This window comes from Amblyomma maculatum, chromosome 1 (genome assembly GCF_055883805.1).
Source record: "Amblyomma maculatum isolate TAMU_Amacu chromosome 1, ASM5588380v1, whole genome shotgun sequence".
Taxonomy (NCBI): domain Eukaryota; kingdom Metazoa; phylum Arthropoda; class Arachnida; order Ixodida; family Ixodidae; genus Amblyomma; species Amblyomma maculatum.
In genome coordinates this window covers 235661402-235675510 of record NC_139344.1, presented here as the reverse complement: position 1 = coordinate 235675510, position 14109 = coordinate 235661402, and the positions used below count along the sequence as shown (strand labels likewise).

At 44.4% G+C, this 14109-nt stretch overlaps 1 protein-coding gene across 1 annotated transcript; it reads left to right on the top strand.

Annotated features, from left to right (window-relative positions):
- The first annotated feature begins 2591 nt into the window (after window positions 1-2591).
- Window positions 2592-13958, top strand: LOC146205937 (uncharacterized). Its single transcript, XM_084608242.1, has 5 exons — window positions 2592-2673; window positions 3418-3520; window positions 5860-5958; window positions 8483-8583; window positions 13725-13958. The coding sequence occupies exons 1-5, from the start codon at window positions 2592-2594 to the stop codon at window positions 13736-13738; spliced, it is 399 nt and encodes a 132-aa protein (XP_084464368.1). The 3' UTR covers window positions 13739-13958.
- Window positions 13959-14109: the final 151 nt, after the last annotated feature.

Genomic DNA, 14109 nt, shown 5'->3' with positions numbered 1-14109 from the left:
CAATTCCTATTCCCATGATCTTGTCATTTTTCCTCTTTTCGTTTGTCAACCAATGAAAATGCGCTGAGAGCTCTGCGTTGATACTCGTAGCATTTGTTAAGATTTGTTTGTGGCATGTTCATTTCGCCTAATAAAACACTCATTTCACAGCTCAATCAATACCGCATGGTCACAAAATCTACAATCGGCTTTATATAAAAGTCGAACAAGAAAAAAAAATACAATTTAATTTGTGGAAACGAGCATAAACGTAGCATTTGTTTTTTAATTTCGAAGGCCGTGTAGCAGTTTTTTTTTTCGCATTCACGTTGCACCTGACACGGCTTTACATATTTTCTCAGTAGCGTTCATTTCCTGGCCCGCCTAAATACGTGTTTCTCATCGGTGTTTTAGTGAACGTGAGATTTCCTGATTGTGGCGTAGTATGACAAGACCGTTTTACCTCTCTCAGAAATTGCTTTTATGGCCAATGTAAACATATTTAGTAGCAGTCCGGCAAGCTGCAGTGACAAAGTTGTAAAAGGAATGGCTTTCAGTTATCCAGATTCCTTTACGTGCAAATAGAAAACTACATACATGGTCGTGTCCCCTCACACTCATCAGGTATCGAGGTCAGCTAGGTATCGGCCCCGCAAGTTCGTGGTACGCTGAGAAAGTAGACCACCTTAGCGAACGAGCCATCAGAGGGATTCATTTAACATATAGAACGCTCTCTTAGTTGTCGGTGGCTTATCAATAAAACACGTACATCACACTATGTTTTTTTTTCTCGATTGTATTTAACAGTTTGACAGTATTGGACCTTCAGATGTTCAAGGCAGGTGCGGTCAATCGCACTGAACTTCCTGCGCTGAAAGAACGCTAGCAGGAAATTTAATTTTTTTTTCTTTTCACAACCTCCGCAGCATGACAGGAGAAAGGCATGTATAGTATAATATTCTCTAAGTCAATTATATGTAGCAGCTCCGAAGAGTTCAACAAGAGCATTGTCGTATATGTAAAAATGATGCATTACTCATTTGGCTTATATTATGATTAAGTTTGATAGTCTCAAGGCCGGGTTCAGCGAGCTAAATGTAGCGTAACTGTGCAGGAAGTCCTGGAAGTATATGTGTGTTTGCTATTCCAACCTGGATCCTACTTTTGTCTTGCTTGTTTATTTTTCTCCTATTACAACTCTCGTTGCAAGGTTGAAACTGGAATGTCATTTGCTATTATTCTACTCTGAATCGTTTGAGCCTAGCTATTACCAAAAAAGACAGGTGCAGCATCTTTTTCATTTTACATGAAAGCTAACCATTACAACTACCACTACTACGGCGCCACGGCTACACGGCTCGGCGGTATTTGATCTTCAGGCAGGTTTCGGCTAGATCTAATATAAGATGGACGCGCAGTGCAGGCGCAATTCCCGTCTTCGAAGTCGTCTTAACAAGTGCCTAACGAAGGTGTTCCTAGCGCATGATGAAATCACTCGCGCGGCATTTTCGAGTATATAACAGAAATACCATGCGCCGGGCGGTTTAAAAAAAAAAAAAAAAACACGCACGCCATGCTGAGAACGGTCCTTTTCTTTTTCAAAATTTCCCGGTCAAAAAATACTCCTTACAATTGCTCAAAGCAGCTCAAAGCCACACCGCAAAACGACGGGTAGGGACAGGCTCAAAAACGCCTCGCAGAACGAAAACGACTGCGCCGCTGAGCCTCGGCATTCCGCTGTTTCGGCATTCCGCCGCGGGCGGCGCTGTTCCACCAAGGCGACGGTGGCGCCATACAACGGGCGCCCGGCTCCTGCGCGAGGCTAGCGAGCATGCTAGCGAGGCATTGAATCACGTCCATCGAACACACGCCATCTTTATCCCACGACGATCACTTCATTAGGCATCGCCAAGCTATGAGAGCCCTCCTTGGCCAGGAAACAGACAACGGGCCTAGGTCGTTCTCTATGGCGAACTGGAATCCGGGGCAAATTCCATGGAGCGGAGCAGCGAGTGCCCCGCAGTGTGAGTTTGCTTCCAAATAGTCTCTGATGAGTTGCGCTGGTGCACAGGCTGAAATTTTCTACTCGCAATGCTTTCAATGTGCACGAGTTAAAAATCGAGTTGAGAGAGATTCAGCCTGTTACCGTCCTGTTTCCCCCACTAGTCGCTCTGGAATAGCCAGTTTGATCGTAAACCATGACAATCCGCGTTCGTTGGGCATACCAAGTTTTACTTCCGCGTTTGATGCTCACAACTAGCATCTGGCTGCAGTTAAGTTTCCGCACACGAACATAACATATAATTGACACAGGAGGCAAGTTAGCTCCTGGTGGCTAGTTGACGAGCTGCTAATGCCAGCGGCCGTTGCCGCATATAACTTAATGGGCTTACCCGCAACACATGCCAAATGGAACATTGATGGGACTGTAAGCACTTCCCTGCCACGCCATTTAAGTACAGCGTTTAAACGTTAATACGATGGGACAGCGTTAACAGTGTTAGAGTGTAACATCCTTAATGGTGCATTTATTTACAGTATGTTACAGAAAAACGAGAGTTACTGGTATCGTAGTTTAAATCATGAACGGGGTTCGATAACCGGTGGCCGTTATGGATGACGGGGGCATCACAGGACATGTCAGCTGGTCGGATGAGATGGTAAAATTTCTGTTCAGGTCCATCTGCATTTCTGGTGATTCAAGGGCACGCCATCACTTCTTCTAGGCTTGCCCTTTCCCTTGGCTCCTTCCGCAGTAGCCTAGAAATGAAAGCCTTGGCATCATCAGAGACGCGATTAGAGAACTGCAGGTCCACATGCCTGATCCTATTGTAGGTATATGCTTGGCACAGCTTGTCTTAAACGGAGGCGTTCCAAAGAGGAACTCGGAGGAGAGCACCCAAATCCCAAATATCCACTTTCTCATATAGACGCTCCATGTTAGATGGTAGGTAATCCATGGTACCAAACAGGGTTTAATGCATTGAGGGCAGAGCACGAACTGCACACCAAAAGCCTGCCATGATCACAGCATTGTAACTGATAAGGATGTTCTCTGGTTATAAATATCACAGTGAATTACAGCAGTGCTGGAGTGCCTAGCAAACTTTTCCTCAATAATCTTGGCTTTGGTGAGCTCCTTGTACAGTTCTCATTTCGGTGCATATTTCGGTATAAGGTAAACTCTAGTATCGCCGTGGAAGCAGCTACACAGCCTTAGGATATGAGGATGACTGAAGTGTGACTGTTTCTATCTCTCTGCGAAGCTGGCGCTCAATGTTGCCGCTTTTGTGTTGACACTCATCACCTTCAGAGCAATGACACTCTTGCTTTTCTTCTCCTGCCTATAGTCAACGTTCCCAAATTTTCCCTGTGCGGTTGTCTGGACGTCTCGAAGTCATCGAGCCTCCATTAAAATTGCCTATTTTCTTGTTGCAGCCCTCCTCACTGCCTGGCAATGTCTGCTGGGCTTCCATAGCCTGTGCGTTCTGCAGCTGATGTTCTTTACCAGCCACCTCGGACGAAGGAACGGGTTACAGAGGTAAATGAACACATGACGGTGGAAGACCTCTAGTAGGACAGTAACTATGCTCGACTACAGTTGCTGGCATTAAAGAGGGTCAGCTAACGGAACTTCGCCCTGCGCGTCTGCACCGGTTAAGGCTATTGCAGAAATGTGAGAGTGGACTTTGTCCTTGTCTGTGTGGTTTGAATATCTCTGTGGTTAATTTTCTTTTGAACCAGCTCTCACCCTCTTATGTCTTACTTAACTTGCACAAGCCAACTACCCCACATTTTTTAATTGCGCGAAAAGTGTCTAATCTCACGACCAGGAGTGAAAGACATCTCGGTGCTTGGCAGCTTCAGTGTCTAAGACACTCAATTTTCCAATGTCATGAAAGCGGAAGCGTGTCATAATCCCATTTCTTTGCAGAGGTTCGAGACCTGCTAGCAGATATGCAACCTGCATGTTTGCGTATCCGCTGTAACAGTATGTAGGCTTTTATCCATGGTTATACAGTTAGTATATCAATAAACTGGAAGTAGTGACTGCAGATTAGAATCATGGGAGGGAAACAGAATTAAATTAGTTAGGAGTCACTTCGGTAGTACTTGGACCATGAATACAATCTTACAAGCACCGCCCAAGAGGAGAGTACGGGGCGACTTTAGCTTGCCATGACTCAACATTGAACTCCTTATAAGCTAAAAACATCCGAGAGTGGATACGAAAACGACAAAAAAAATGTAAACCGACAGGTAGTAATGGGGAATAATTATACTCTAGCTGAAATGAACAGCGTATATGGGCAGGATTCTATGATTTAGTAAACATTTATGGGGCGGCAGAGTTCTAACCCTAACCTTGTTCTTACTGCATCTTTGTTTACCGGTCCTGTGTTTTATCTCTGCTACACTGCCAATGCCATTATCGTGATGATTACTGCACCTACTATACAGATGTCTGCAGAACCCCTTCTCCACATTAATAATGACAATAGCCTCCCTGTCTCTTCAAGCCTAGGTAGGACTTCAGCCTACACCAGTTTCCTTTTTCCCGCCTTTAAAATGCTGCCTCTATCCTTTAATGGATGCTGCGTTTTCTCCACATTATACTCCAGTTTGTATCCCTTGCATTCATTGTTTAGCTTTAATAGCATTGTAAGTTAATTCTGTCCATAGCTTTGATGCTTTTGCACTTCCTGTTGAATTGTTTCGTGTCCTCAGAGAGCTTAGTGGTGTCCTAAATATGACCATTTATTTCTACTGTGCACACCATAACGATGGCTGCGCTTATGATAATTGTTTTCTTCTTTGGCTTACCCACAAAATAAAATGGGCTTACCCGCAACACATGCCAAATGGAAACTGGATGGAACTCTCAGCACGTTCCCTGCCACGCCATTTCAGTACAGCGCTTAAAGGTTTGATGGGACAACGTTAACAGTGTTTGAGTGTAACATCCTTAATGGCGGATTTATTTACAGTATGTTACACAAACTGACATCTAGTCTAAATCATGAACTGGGATCGATAACCGGCGGCTGTTATGGATGACGGGGGCATTACAGGGTCAGCTGCTCGGATGAGATGGTAAAATTTCTCTTCAGGTCCATGTGCATTCCTGGTGATTCATGAGAACGACATCACTTCTTCTAGGCTTGCCTTTTCCCTTGGCTACTTCCGCAGTAGCCTAGAAATGAAAGCCTTGGCATCATCAGAGACGCGATTAGAGAACTGCAGGTCCACATGCCTGATCCTGTTGTAGGTATACCCTTGGCACAGCTTGTCTTAAACGGAGGCGTTCCAAAGAGGAACTCAGAGGAGAGCACCTAAATCCTAAATATCCACTTTCTCATATAGACGCTTATCTCAACCATCTTAGATGGTAGGTAATCCATGGTACCAAACAGGTTATGCATTGAGGGCAGAGCACAAACTGCAGACCAAAAGCCTGCCATGATCACAGCATTGTAACTGATAAGGATGTTCTCTGGTTATAAATATCACGGTGAATTACTTTCCTGCTGTGGCAGTACTGGAGTGCCTAGCAAACTTTTTCTCAATAATCTTGGCTTTGGTAAGCTCCTTGCACAGTTTCTCATTTCGGTGCATATTTCGGTATAAGGTAAACTCTAGTGTCGCCATGGAAGCAGCCACATAGCCTTAGGATATCAGGATGCCTGAAGTGTGACTGTTTCTATCTCTCTGCTAAGCTGGCGCTCAATGTTGCCGCTGTTGTGTTGACACTTCAACATCACCTTCAGAGCAATGACACTCTTGCTTTTCTTCTGCCTAAAGTCAACGTTCCCAAATTTTCCCTGTCTGGACGTCTCAGTCATCGAGCCTCCATTAAAATTGGCTATTTTCTTGTTGCAGCCGTCCTCACTGCCTGGCAATCTCTGGTTGGCGTGCGCAGCCTGCACAATTTTGGGCCGATTTTCTTTATCAGCCATCGCAAATAAGGTCCGGACAAAGGTAAATGAACACACGACGGTGGAAGACCTCTAGCAGGACAAAATAGCTATGCTCGACTACAGTTGCCGGCATTAAAGAGAGTCAGCTAACAGAACGTTGCCCTGCGCGTCTGCACCGCATAAGGCTATTGCAGAAATCTGAGTGGACTTTGTCCTTGTGTGTATGGTTTGAATATCTCTCTGTGGTTAATTTTCTTTTGAACCATCTATCACCCTCTGATGTCTTACTTAACTCTCGCTCTCTTGCATCTCACTTGCACAGGCCAACTACCCCACATTTTTTAATTGCACGAAAAGTGTGTAATCTCACGACCAGGAAAGACATCTCGGTGCTTGGCAGCTTCAGTGTCCGAGAAGCTCATTTTTCCAATGTCATGAAAGCGGAAGTGTGTCATAATCCCATTTCTTTGCAGAGGTTCGAGACCTGCTAGCAGATATGCAACCTGCATGCTCGCATATCTGCTGGAACAGTGTGCAGGCTTTTATCCATGGTTATACAGTTAGTATATCAATAAACTGGAAGTAGTGACTGCAGATTAGAACCATGAGAGGAAAATAGAATTAAATTAGTTAGGAGTCAATTCGGTAATTCTCGGACCATGAATACAAAGTTATAAGCACCTCCCAAGAGGAGACTACAAGGCGACTTTAGCTTGCCATTACTCAACATTGAACTCCTTATAAGCTAAAAAAGTCCGAGAGTGGATACGAAAACGACAAAAAAAAAAGTAAACTGACAGGAAGTAATGGGGAATAATTATACTCTATCTGAAATGAACAGCGTATATGGGTAAGATTCTATGATTTAGTAAACATTCATGGGGCGGCAGAGTTCTAACCCTAACCTTGTTCTTACTTCCTCTTTGTTTACCGACCCTGTGTTTCATCTCTGCTACACTGCCAATGCCATTATCGTGATGATGACTTCGCCTACTATACAGATGTCTGCAAAACCCCTTCTCTGCATTAATAATGCCAATAGCCTCCCTGTCTCTTCAAGCCTAGGTAGGACTTTTGCCTGCGCCAGTTTCCTTTTTCCCGCTGCCTCTATCCTTCAAGGGATGCTGCGTTTTCACCGCATCATACTCCAGTTTGTATCCCTTGCGTTTATTGTTTACCTTTAATAGCACTGTAAGGTAATTCTGTCCATAGCTTTGATGCTTTTGCACTTCCTGTTGAAATGTTTCGTGTCCTCGGAGAGCTTAGTTTGTCTTAAATATGACCATCTATTTATACTGTGCATACCATAACGACGGCTGCGCTTATGATTATTGATTTCTTCTGCGCTAAGGTAGTCACCCTCAGCTAAATCCAAATATCTGTTCAACGGTGAGATTCTGAATTCCTTGTAAGCTTATTCCCTATAAGTCTGAGGTAGTCACTCTAAAATTCCCTAAAAGGGGCAAAATCCCTCAATTTTTTTTTTTTATAAAATGGCTTACCCACAGAATAAAATGGGCTTACCCGCAACGCATGCTAAATGGAAAATTGATGGGACTCTAAGCATGTTCCCTGCCTTGCAATTTAAGTACAGCACCTAAAATTTTGATGGGACAGCGTTAACAGTGTTAGAGTGTAGCATCCTTAATGGCGCATTTATTTACAGTATGTTACAGAAAAAACTAGAGTAACTGATATCTAGCCTAAATCATCAAATGGGATCGATAACCGGTGGCTGTTATGGATGACGGGGGCATCACAGGGTCAGCTGCGTGGATGAGATGGTAAAATTTCTGTTCAGGTCCATGTGCATTCCTGGTGATTCATGGGCACAACATCACTTCTTCTAGGCTTGCCTTTTCCCTTGGCTCCTTCTGCAGTAGCCTAGAAATGAAAGCTTTGGCATCATCAGAGACGCGATTAGAGAACTGCAGGTCCACATGCCTGATCCTGTCGTAGGTATACCCTTGGCACGGCTTGTCTTAACAGGAGGTCTTCCGAAAAGGAACTCAGAGGAGAGCACCTAAATCCTAAATATCCACTTTCTCATATAGACGCTTATCTCAACCATCTTAGATGGTAGGTAATCCATGGTACCAAACAGGGTTTAATGCATTGAGGGCAGAGCACAAACTGCACACCAAAAGCCTGCCGTGATCACAGCATTGTAACTGATAAGGATGTTCTCTGGCTATAAATATCACAGTGAATTACTTTCCTGCTGTGGCAGTACTGGAGTGCCTAGCAAACTTTTCCTCAATAATCTTGGCTTTGGTAAGCTCCTTGTACAGTTCTCATTTCAGTGCATATTTTGGTATAAGGTAAACTCTAGTATCGCCGTGGAAGCAGCTACACAACCTTAGGATATCAGGATGCCTGAAGTGTGACTGTTTCTATCTCTTTGCGAAGCTGGCGCTCAATGTTGCCGCTGTTGTGTTGACACTTCAACATCATCTTCAGAGCAATGACACCCTTGCTTTTCTTCTCCTGCCTAAAGTCAACGTTCCCAAATTTTTCCTGTGCGGGTGTCTGGACGTCTCGAAGTCGTCGAGCCTCCATTAAAATTGGCTATTTTCTTGTTGCAGCCGTCCTCACTGCCTGGCAATATCTGGTTGGCGTCCGCAGCCTGTGCGTTCTGCGGCTGATGTTCTTTACCAGCCACCTCGGACGAAGGAACGGGACAGAGGTAAATGAACACGACGGTGGAAGACCTCTAGCAGGAAAGAATAACTATGCTCGACTACAGTTGCCGGCATTAAAGAGGGTCCGCACCGGTCAAGGCTATTGCAGAAATGTGAGAGTGGACTTTGTCCTTGTGTGTATGGTTTGAATATCTCTCCGTGGTTAATTTTCTTTTGAACAATCTCTCACCCTCTGATGTCTTACTTAACTCTCGCTCTCTTGCATCTCACTTGCACAGGCCAACTACCCCACATTTTTGAATTGCGCAAAAAGTGTCTAATCTCACGACCAGGAGTGAAAGACATCTCGGTGCTTGGCAGCTTCAGTGTCTGAGACACTCAATTTTCCAATGTCATGAAAGCGGAAGCATGTCATAATCCCATTTCTTTGCAGAGGTTCGAGACCTGCTAGCAGATATGCAACCTGCATGCTCGCGTATCTGCTGGAACAGTGTGCAGGCTTTTATCCATGGTCATAGAGGTAGTATATCAATAAATTGGGAGAAGTAGTGACTGCAGATTAGAACCATGGGAGGGAAATAGAATTAAATTAGGCAGAAGCCAATTCAGTAATACTCGGACCATGAATACAAACTTATAAGCACCTCCCAAGAGTAGAGTACGGGGTGACTTTAGCTTGCCATTACTCAACATTGAACTCCTTATAAGCTAAAAACATCAGAGTTGGATACAAAAACGACAAAAAGATGCAAACCGACAGGAAGTAATGGGGAATAATTATACTCTAGCTAAAATGAACAGCGTATATGGGCATGATTCTATGATTTAGTAAACATTGATGGGGCAGCAGAGTTCTAACCTTGTTCTTACTTCCTCTTTTTTTACTGGCCCTGTGTTTCATCTCTGCTACACTGCCAATGCCATTATCGTGATGATTACTTCGCCTACTCTACAGATGTCTGCAGAACCCATTCTCCACATTAATAAAGACAACAGCCTCCCTGTCTCTTGACGCCTAAATAGGACTTTTGCGTACGCCAGTTTCCTTTTGCCCACTTTTAAAAGGCTGCCTCTATCCTTCAAGGTTTGGTTTGGTGTGTGGGGTTTACGTCCCAAAGCGGCTCAGGCTATAAGAGACGCCGTAATGGAAGGCTCCGGAAATTTCGACCACCTGGGGTTCTTTAACGTGCACTGACATCGTACAGCACACGGGCGCCTCGACTTTTGCCTCAACCGAAAAGCAGCCGCCGAGGCCGAGATTCGATCCCGCATCTTGGGAACAGTAGTCGAGCGCCGTAACCACTGCGCCACCCCGATGGGGTCTATCCTTCAAGGGTTGCCAGGTTTTCTCCACATTATACTCCAGTTTGTATCCCTTGTGTTTATTGTTTAGCTTTAATAGCATTTTAAGTTCGATTCTGTCCATAGCTTTGATGCTTTTGCATTTCCTGTTGAAATGCTTCGTGTCCTCAGAGAGCTTAGTGGTGTCCTAAATATGGTGTCCTAAAAGGCAGCAGCGGTGGCGTAGCGGTAGAACAACCGCCTCGCATGCAAGAGGACCGGGGCTCAAATCCCGGTGTCGCGCAATTCTCCACCGGATTAAAAAAAAAAAAAATCCGCGTGTCGATGGAATTGCATAAACAGGTTTGGGATGCGACCCGATGCCGGTGAACACCTCCGGCAACGCACTCCCTCACCAGAACAGGAGTTGGCCGCCCTGGTGCAGTAATTGGCCACAACCTCTCATGATAAGCTCCACAAAACCCCGGCCCTCAGTCACCAGCGGCCGCGGAACAACTGACCACGGCGGCGGTCAGACCTGTGACGCAGCAGGGGGTGCTAAGAAAGCCTGGCTCCGCTGGACAGGCCGCCATTGGAAACTGACCCTGGCAACGTTTAATGCTAGAACCCTAGCTAGTGAAGCTAGTTTAGCAGTGCTCTTACAGGAACTAGAAGGTATGAAATGGGATGTCATAGGGCTTAGTGAGGTTAGGAGGCCGAATGAGGCATATACTGTACTGAAGGATGGGCATGTACTGTGTTATCGAGGTTTACCAGAGAGGCGAGAACTAGGAGTAGGTTTCCTTGTCAATAAGTATATAGCGGGTAATATCGATGAATTCTATAGTACTAATGAGATGGTGGCAGGCATTGTAATTACGCTTAATAAGCGGTATAAACTGAAGGTTGTACAGGCCTATGCACCTACATGTAGTTATGATGACCAGGCAGTTGAAAGCTTCTACGAAGATGTAGAATCGGCAATGCGAAAAGTAAAGACGCAGTATACTGTACTAATGGGAGACTTCAATGCCAAGGTAGGGAAAAAGCAGGCAGGAGACAAGGCAGTAGGTGACTATGGCATTGGTTCTAGGAATAGCAGGAATACTAGTTGAGTTTGCAGAGCGCAATAACTTACGAATCATGAATACCTTCTTCAGCAAACGGAAGAACCGGAAATGAACATGGAAAAGTCCGAACGGGGAGACTAAAAATGAAATAGACTTCATAATGTGTTCAACCCCCGCCATTATGCAAGATGTAGAGGTAATCGGGAAAGTGCGATGCAGTGACCACAGGATGGTGAGCTCCCGAATTAGCCTAAATCTGAAGAAGGAATGCAACAGATTAGTAAGAAAGAAACCCATCAACGAATTAGCGGTGATGGGGAGGGCAGAAGAGTTCAGAATCTCGCTACAAAATAGGTATTCAGCTCTAACCGAGGATGGCGACATTACCCTAGAAGCAAGGAACAATAATTTCAGAGATATCATTACTGAGTGCGCGGTAGAAGTAGGCGGTAGGACAGTTATAGAGGATACCGGTAAGCTGTCTAAGGAGACGAAAGATTTGATTAAGAAACGCCAAAGAATGAAAGCTTCCAATCCAACAGACCGGATCAAATTGGCCGAGATATCAAAGCTAATCAATAAGTGCAAGGTGGCCGATATAAGGAAGTATAACATGGAGAAAATTGGGCATGCTGTAAAGAACGGGGGAATCCTTAAAGCGGTAAAGAAGAAATTGGGCATAGGCAAAAACCAGTTGTATGCGATAAGGGACAAGGCGGGCAACGCCATCACGAATATGGATAAGATAGTCAAAGTAGTCGAGGAGTTCTATACAAATCTCTACAGTAGCCAAAGTAGTCAGGATCATAATGAGATTGGCGGTAGGGAAAAACATTCAGACGTTCCACCAGTGACAAAGGACGAGATCAAGAAAGCACTAGAAACTATGAAAAGGGAGAAATCAGCTGGAGAGGATCAGATAACTACGGATTTGCTGAAGGACGGGGGGGATATTGTGTTAGAAAACTGGCCACCTTGTATACGCAGTGCCTGGTGTCATCGACGGTACCGGAACCATGGAAGAATGCAAACATTATCCTCATTCATAAGAAAGGGGACTCTAAGGACCTTAAAAATTACAGACCAATCAACTGTCTGTTACGTATAAGGTATTTACTAAGGTAATCGCTAATAGAATCAGGACAACCTTAGACTTCAATCAAGCAAAGGATCAAGCAGGGTTTCGGAAACGGTACTCTACTATCGATCATATCCATACCATCAATCAGGTGATAGAAAAATTCATGGAATATAACCAGCCCTTATACATAGCATTCATTGATTACGAAAAAGCATTTGACTCAGTTGAAACCTCGGCGGTGATGCAGGCATTGCGAAATCAGGGGGTAGACAAGCCGTACATGAAAGTGCTGGAAGATATATACAGTGGCTGCACAGCAACCATAGTTCTGCATAAAGAAACAAAATTCCCATAAAGAAAGGTGTTAGGCAAGGAGACACAATCTCCCCAGTACTATTCACAGCTTGCTTAGAGGAAGTATTCAGAGACTTGGAATGGGAGCAGTTAGGGATAAGGGTAGATGGAGAATACCTCAGTAATCTGCGATTTGCTGATGACATTGCCTTGCTAAGCAACTCGGGAGATGAACTACAAATAATGATTGATGACCTAGACAGGAAAAGTAGAAAGGTAGGCTTGAAAATCAATATGCAGAAGACTAAGGTAATGTTCAACAGCCTTGGGAAGGAACAGTAGTTTACATTAGGTAGCGAAGTACTGGAAGTAGTAGGCGAATATGTCTACTTAGGACAGGTAGTAATCGCAGATCAGGACCATGAAAAGGAAATAACAAGAAGAATAAGATTGGGATGGAGCGCATTTGGCAAGCACTCGCAGATTATGTCTAGCAGCTTACCGGTATCGCTAAAGAGGAAAGTATATAACAGTTGCATCTTACCTGTACTCACCTATGGCGCTGGAATGTGGAGGCTAACCAAGAGAGTTCTACTTAAGTTGAGGACAACCCAGAGGGCTATGGAACGAAAAATGGTAGGGGTAACATTAAGAGATAGGAAGCGTGCAGAGTGGGTCAGAGAAATAACTCAAGTTACCGACATTGTAGTGGAAATTAAGAAGAAGAAATGGACATGGGCAGGACATGTAGTGTGAAGAGAGGATAACCGATGGTCGCTTAGGGTAACAAACTGGATTCCAAGGGAAGGAAAGCGTAGCAGGGAGCGGCAGAAAGTTAGGTGGGCGGATGAGATTAAGAAGTTCGCAGGGGTCAAGTGGATGCAGCTAGCACAGAACCGGGTTAAGTGGAGAAATATGCGAGAGGCCTTTGCCCTGTAGTGGGTATAGTCAGGCTGATGATGATGATGATGAAATATGACCATCTATTTCTACTGTGCATACCATAACGATGGCCGCGCTTATGATAATTGTTTTCTTCTGTGCTAAGAGAGAGAGATATTTTAATGGCAACAGGAGATGTCTGCCTGGTGGTAAGCCTAGCATGCTACTCCTGATGAGGGATGAGGGTGACAGAGTGTGGGAGGGGAAGGGTAGTCTAAGGTAGTCGCCCTCAGCTAAATTCGAATATCTGTTCAACAGTGAGATTCTGAATTTCTTGTAGGTTTATTTCTTATAAGCCTAAGGTAGTCAGCCTAAAATTTTCTAAAAGAGAAAAAATTCCCTAAACAGGATTTTTTTATAGGCTGTATTATGATAGGCTTTTTTCTTACTAGCATCCAATCCATCATATGGTCGCCACATCGTACCTTCCAGTGATCTATCGCTATGTTTAATCAGATTTCTGTGAGGCTGCAGTCTTTCTTGATTCACTAGCTTCATTCTTTTTTCACCAATGCAGATTGCTGCCTGTGATGTTCATGGTCATCTTGGTCAGCAAGCCAGGCGCAATCTCTTCTGCCCAGCGGAGCGCTGCCGTTACTTTATATATTTATTTTTATGCATAATTTCATTCGGGATACGCATTTCTAATACTGTTGTTATTTAATAAATAAAAATGTTGCGGCAATTGAGTGTACATTCTTTTAGCGGCCTAAACGCACTCGACAAGCACGTATCCACAGTTGTTCAGAGGGTTTCCTCAATCCGAAAAAGAGGGTCAAACTCTGGGCAGACCGGAATTCACAGAAATTGAAAGACTACAGTTAAAAGAGACGACAGAGCGTCATCTGCAATGCCGGCAGTAATAGAGAGATTTAGCTCGCTGGAGATGTACTGACGTAGAC

Coding starts and splice junctions, on each gene's coding strand:
- LOC146205937 (XM_084608242.1), top strand. CDS start 2,592: ATGGATGACGGGGGCATCACAGGACATGTCAGCTGGTCGGATGAGATG. Junction 2,674..3,417: donor CAGGTCCATCTGCATTTCTG/GTGATTCAAGGG, acceptor TTCTTGTTGCAG/CCCTCCTCACTGCCTGGCAA. Junction 3,521..5,859: donor CGAAGGAACGGGTTACAGAG/GTAAATGAACAC, acceptor TTCTTGTTGCAG/CCGTCCTCACTGCCTGGCAA.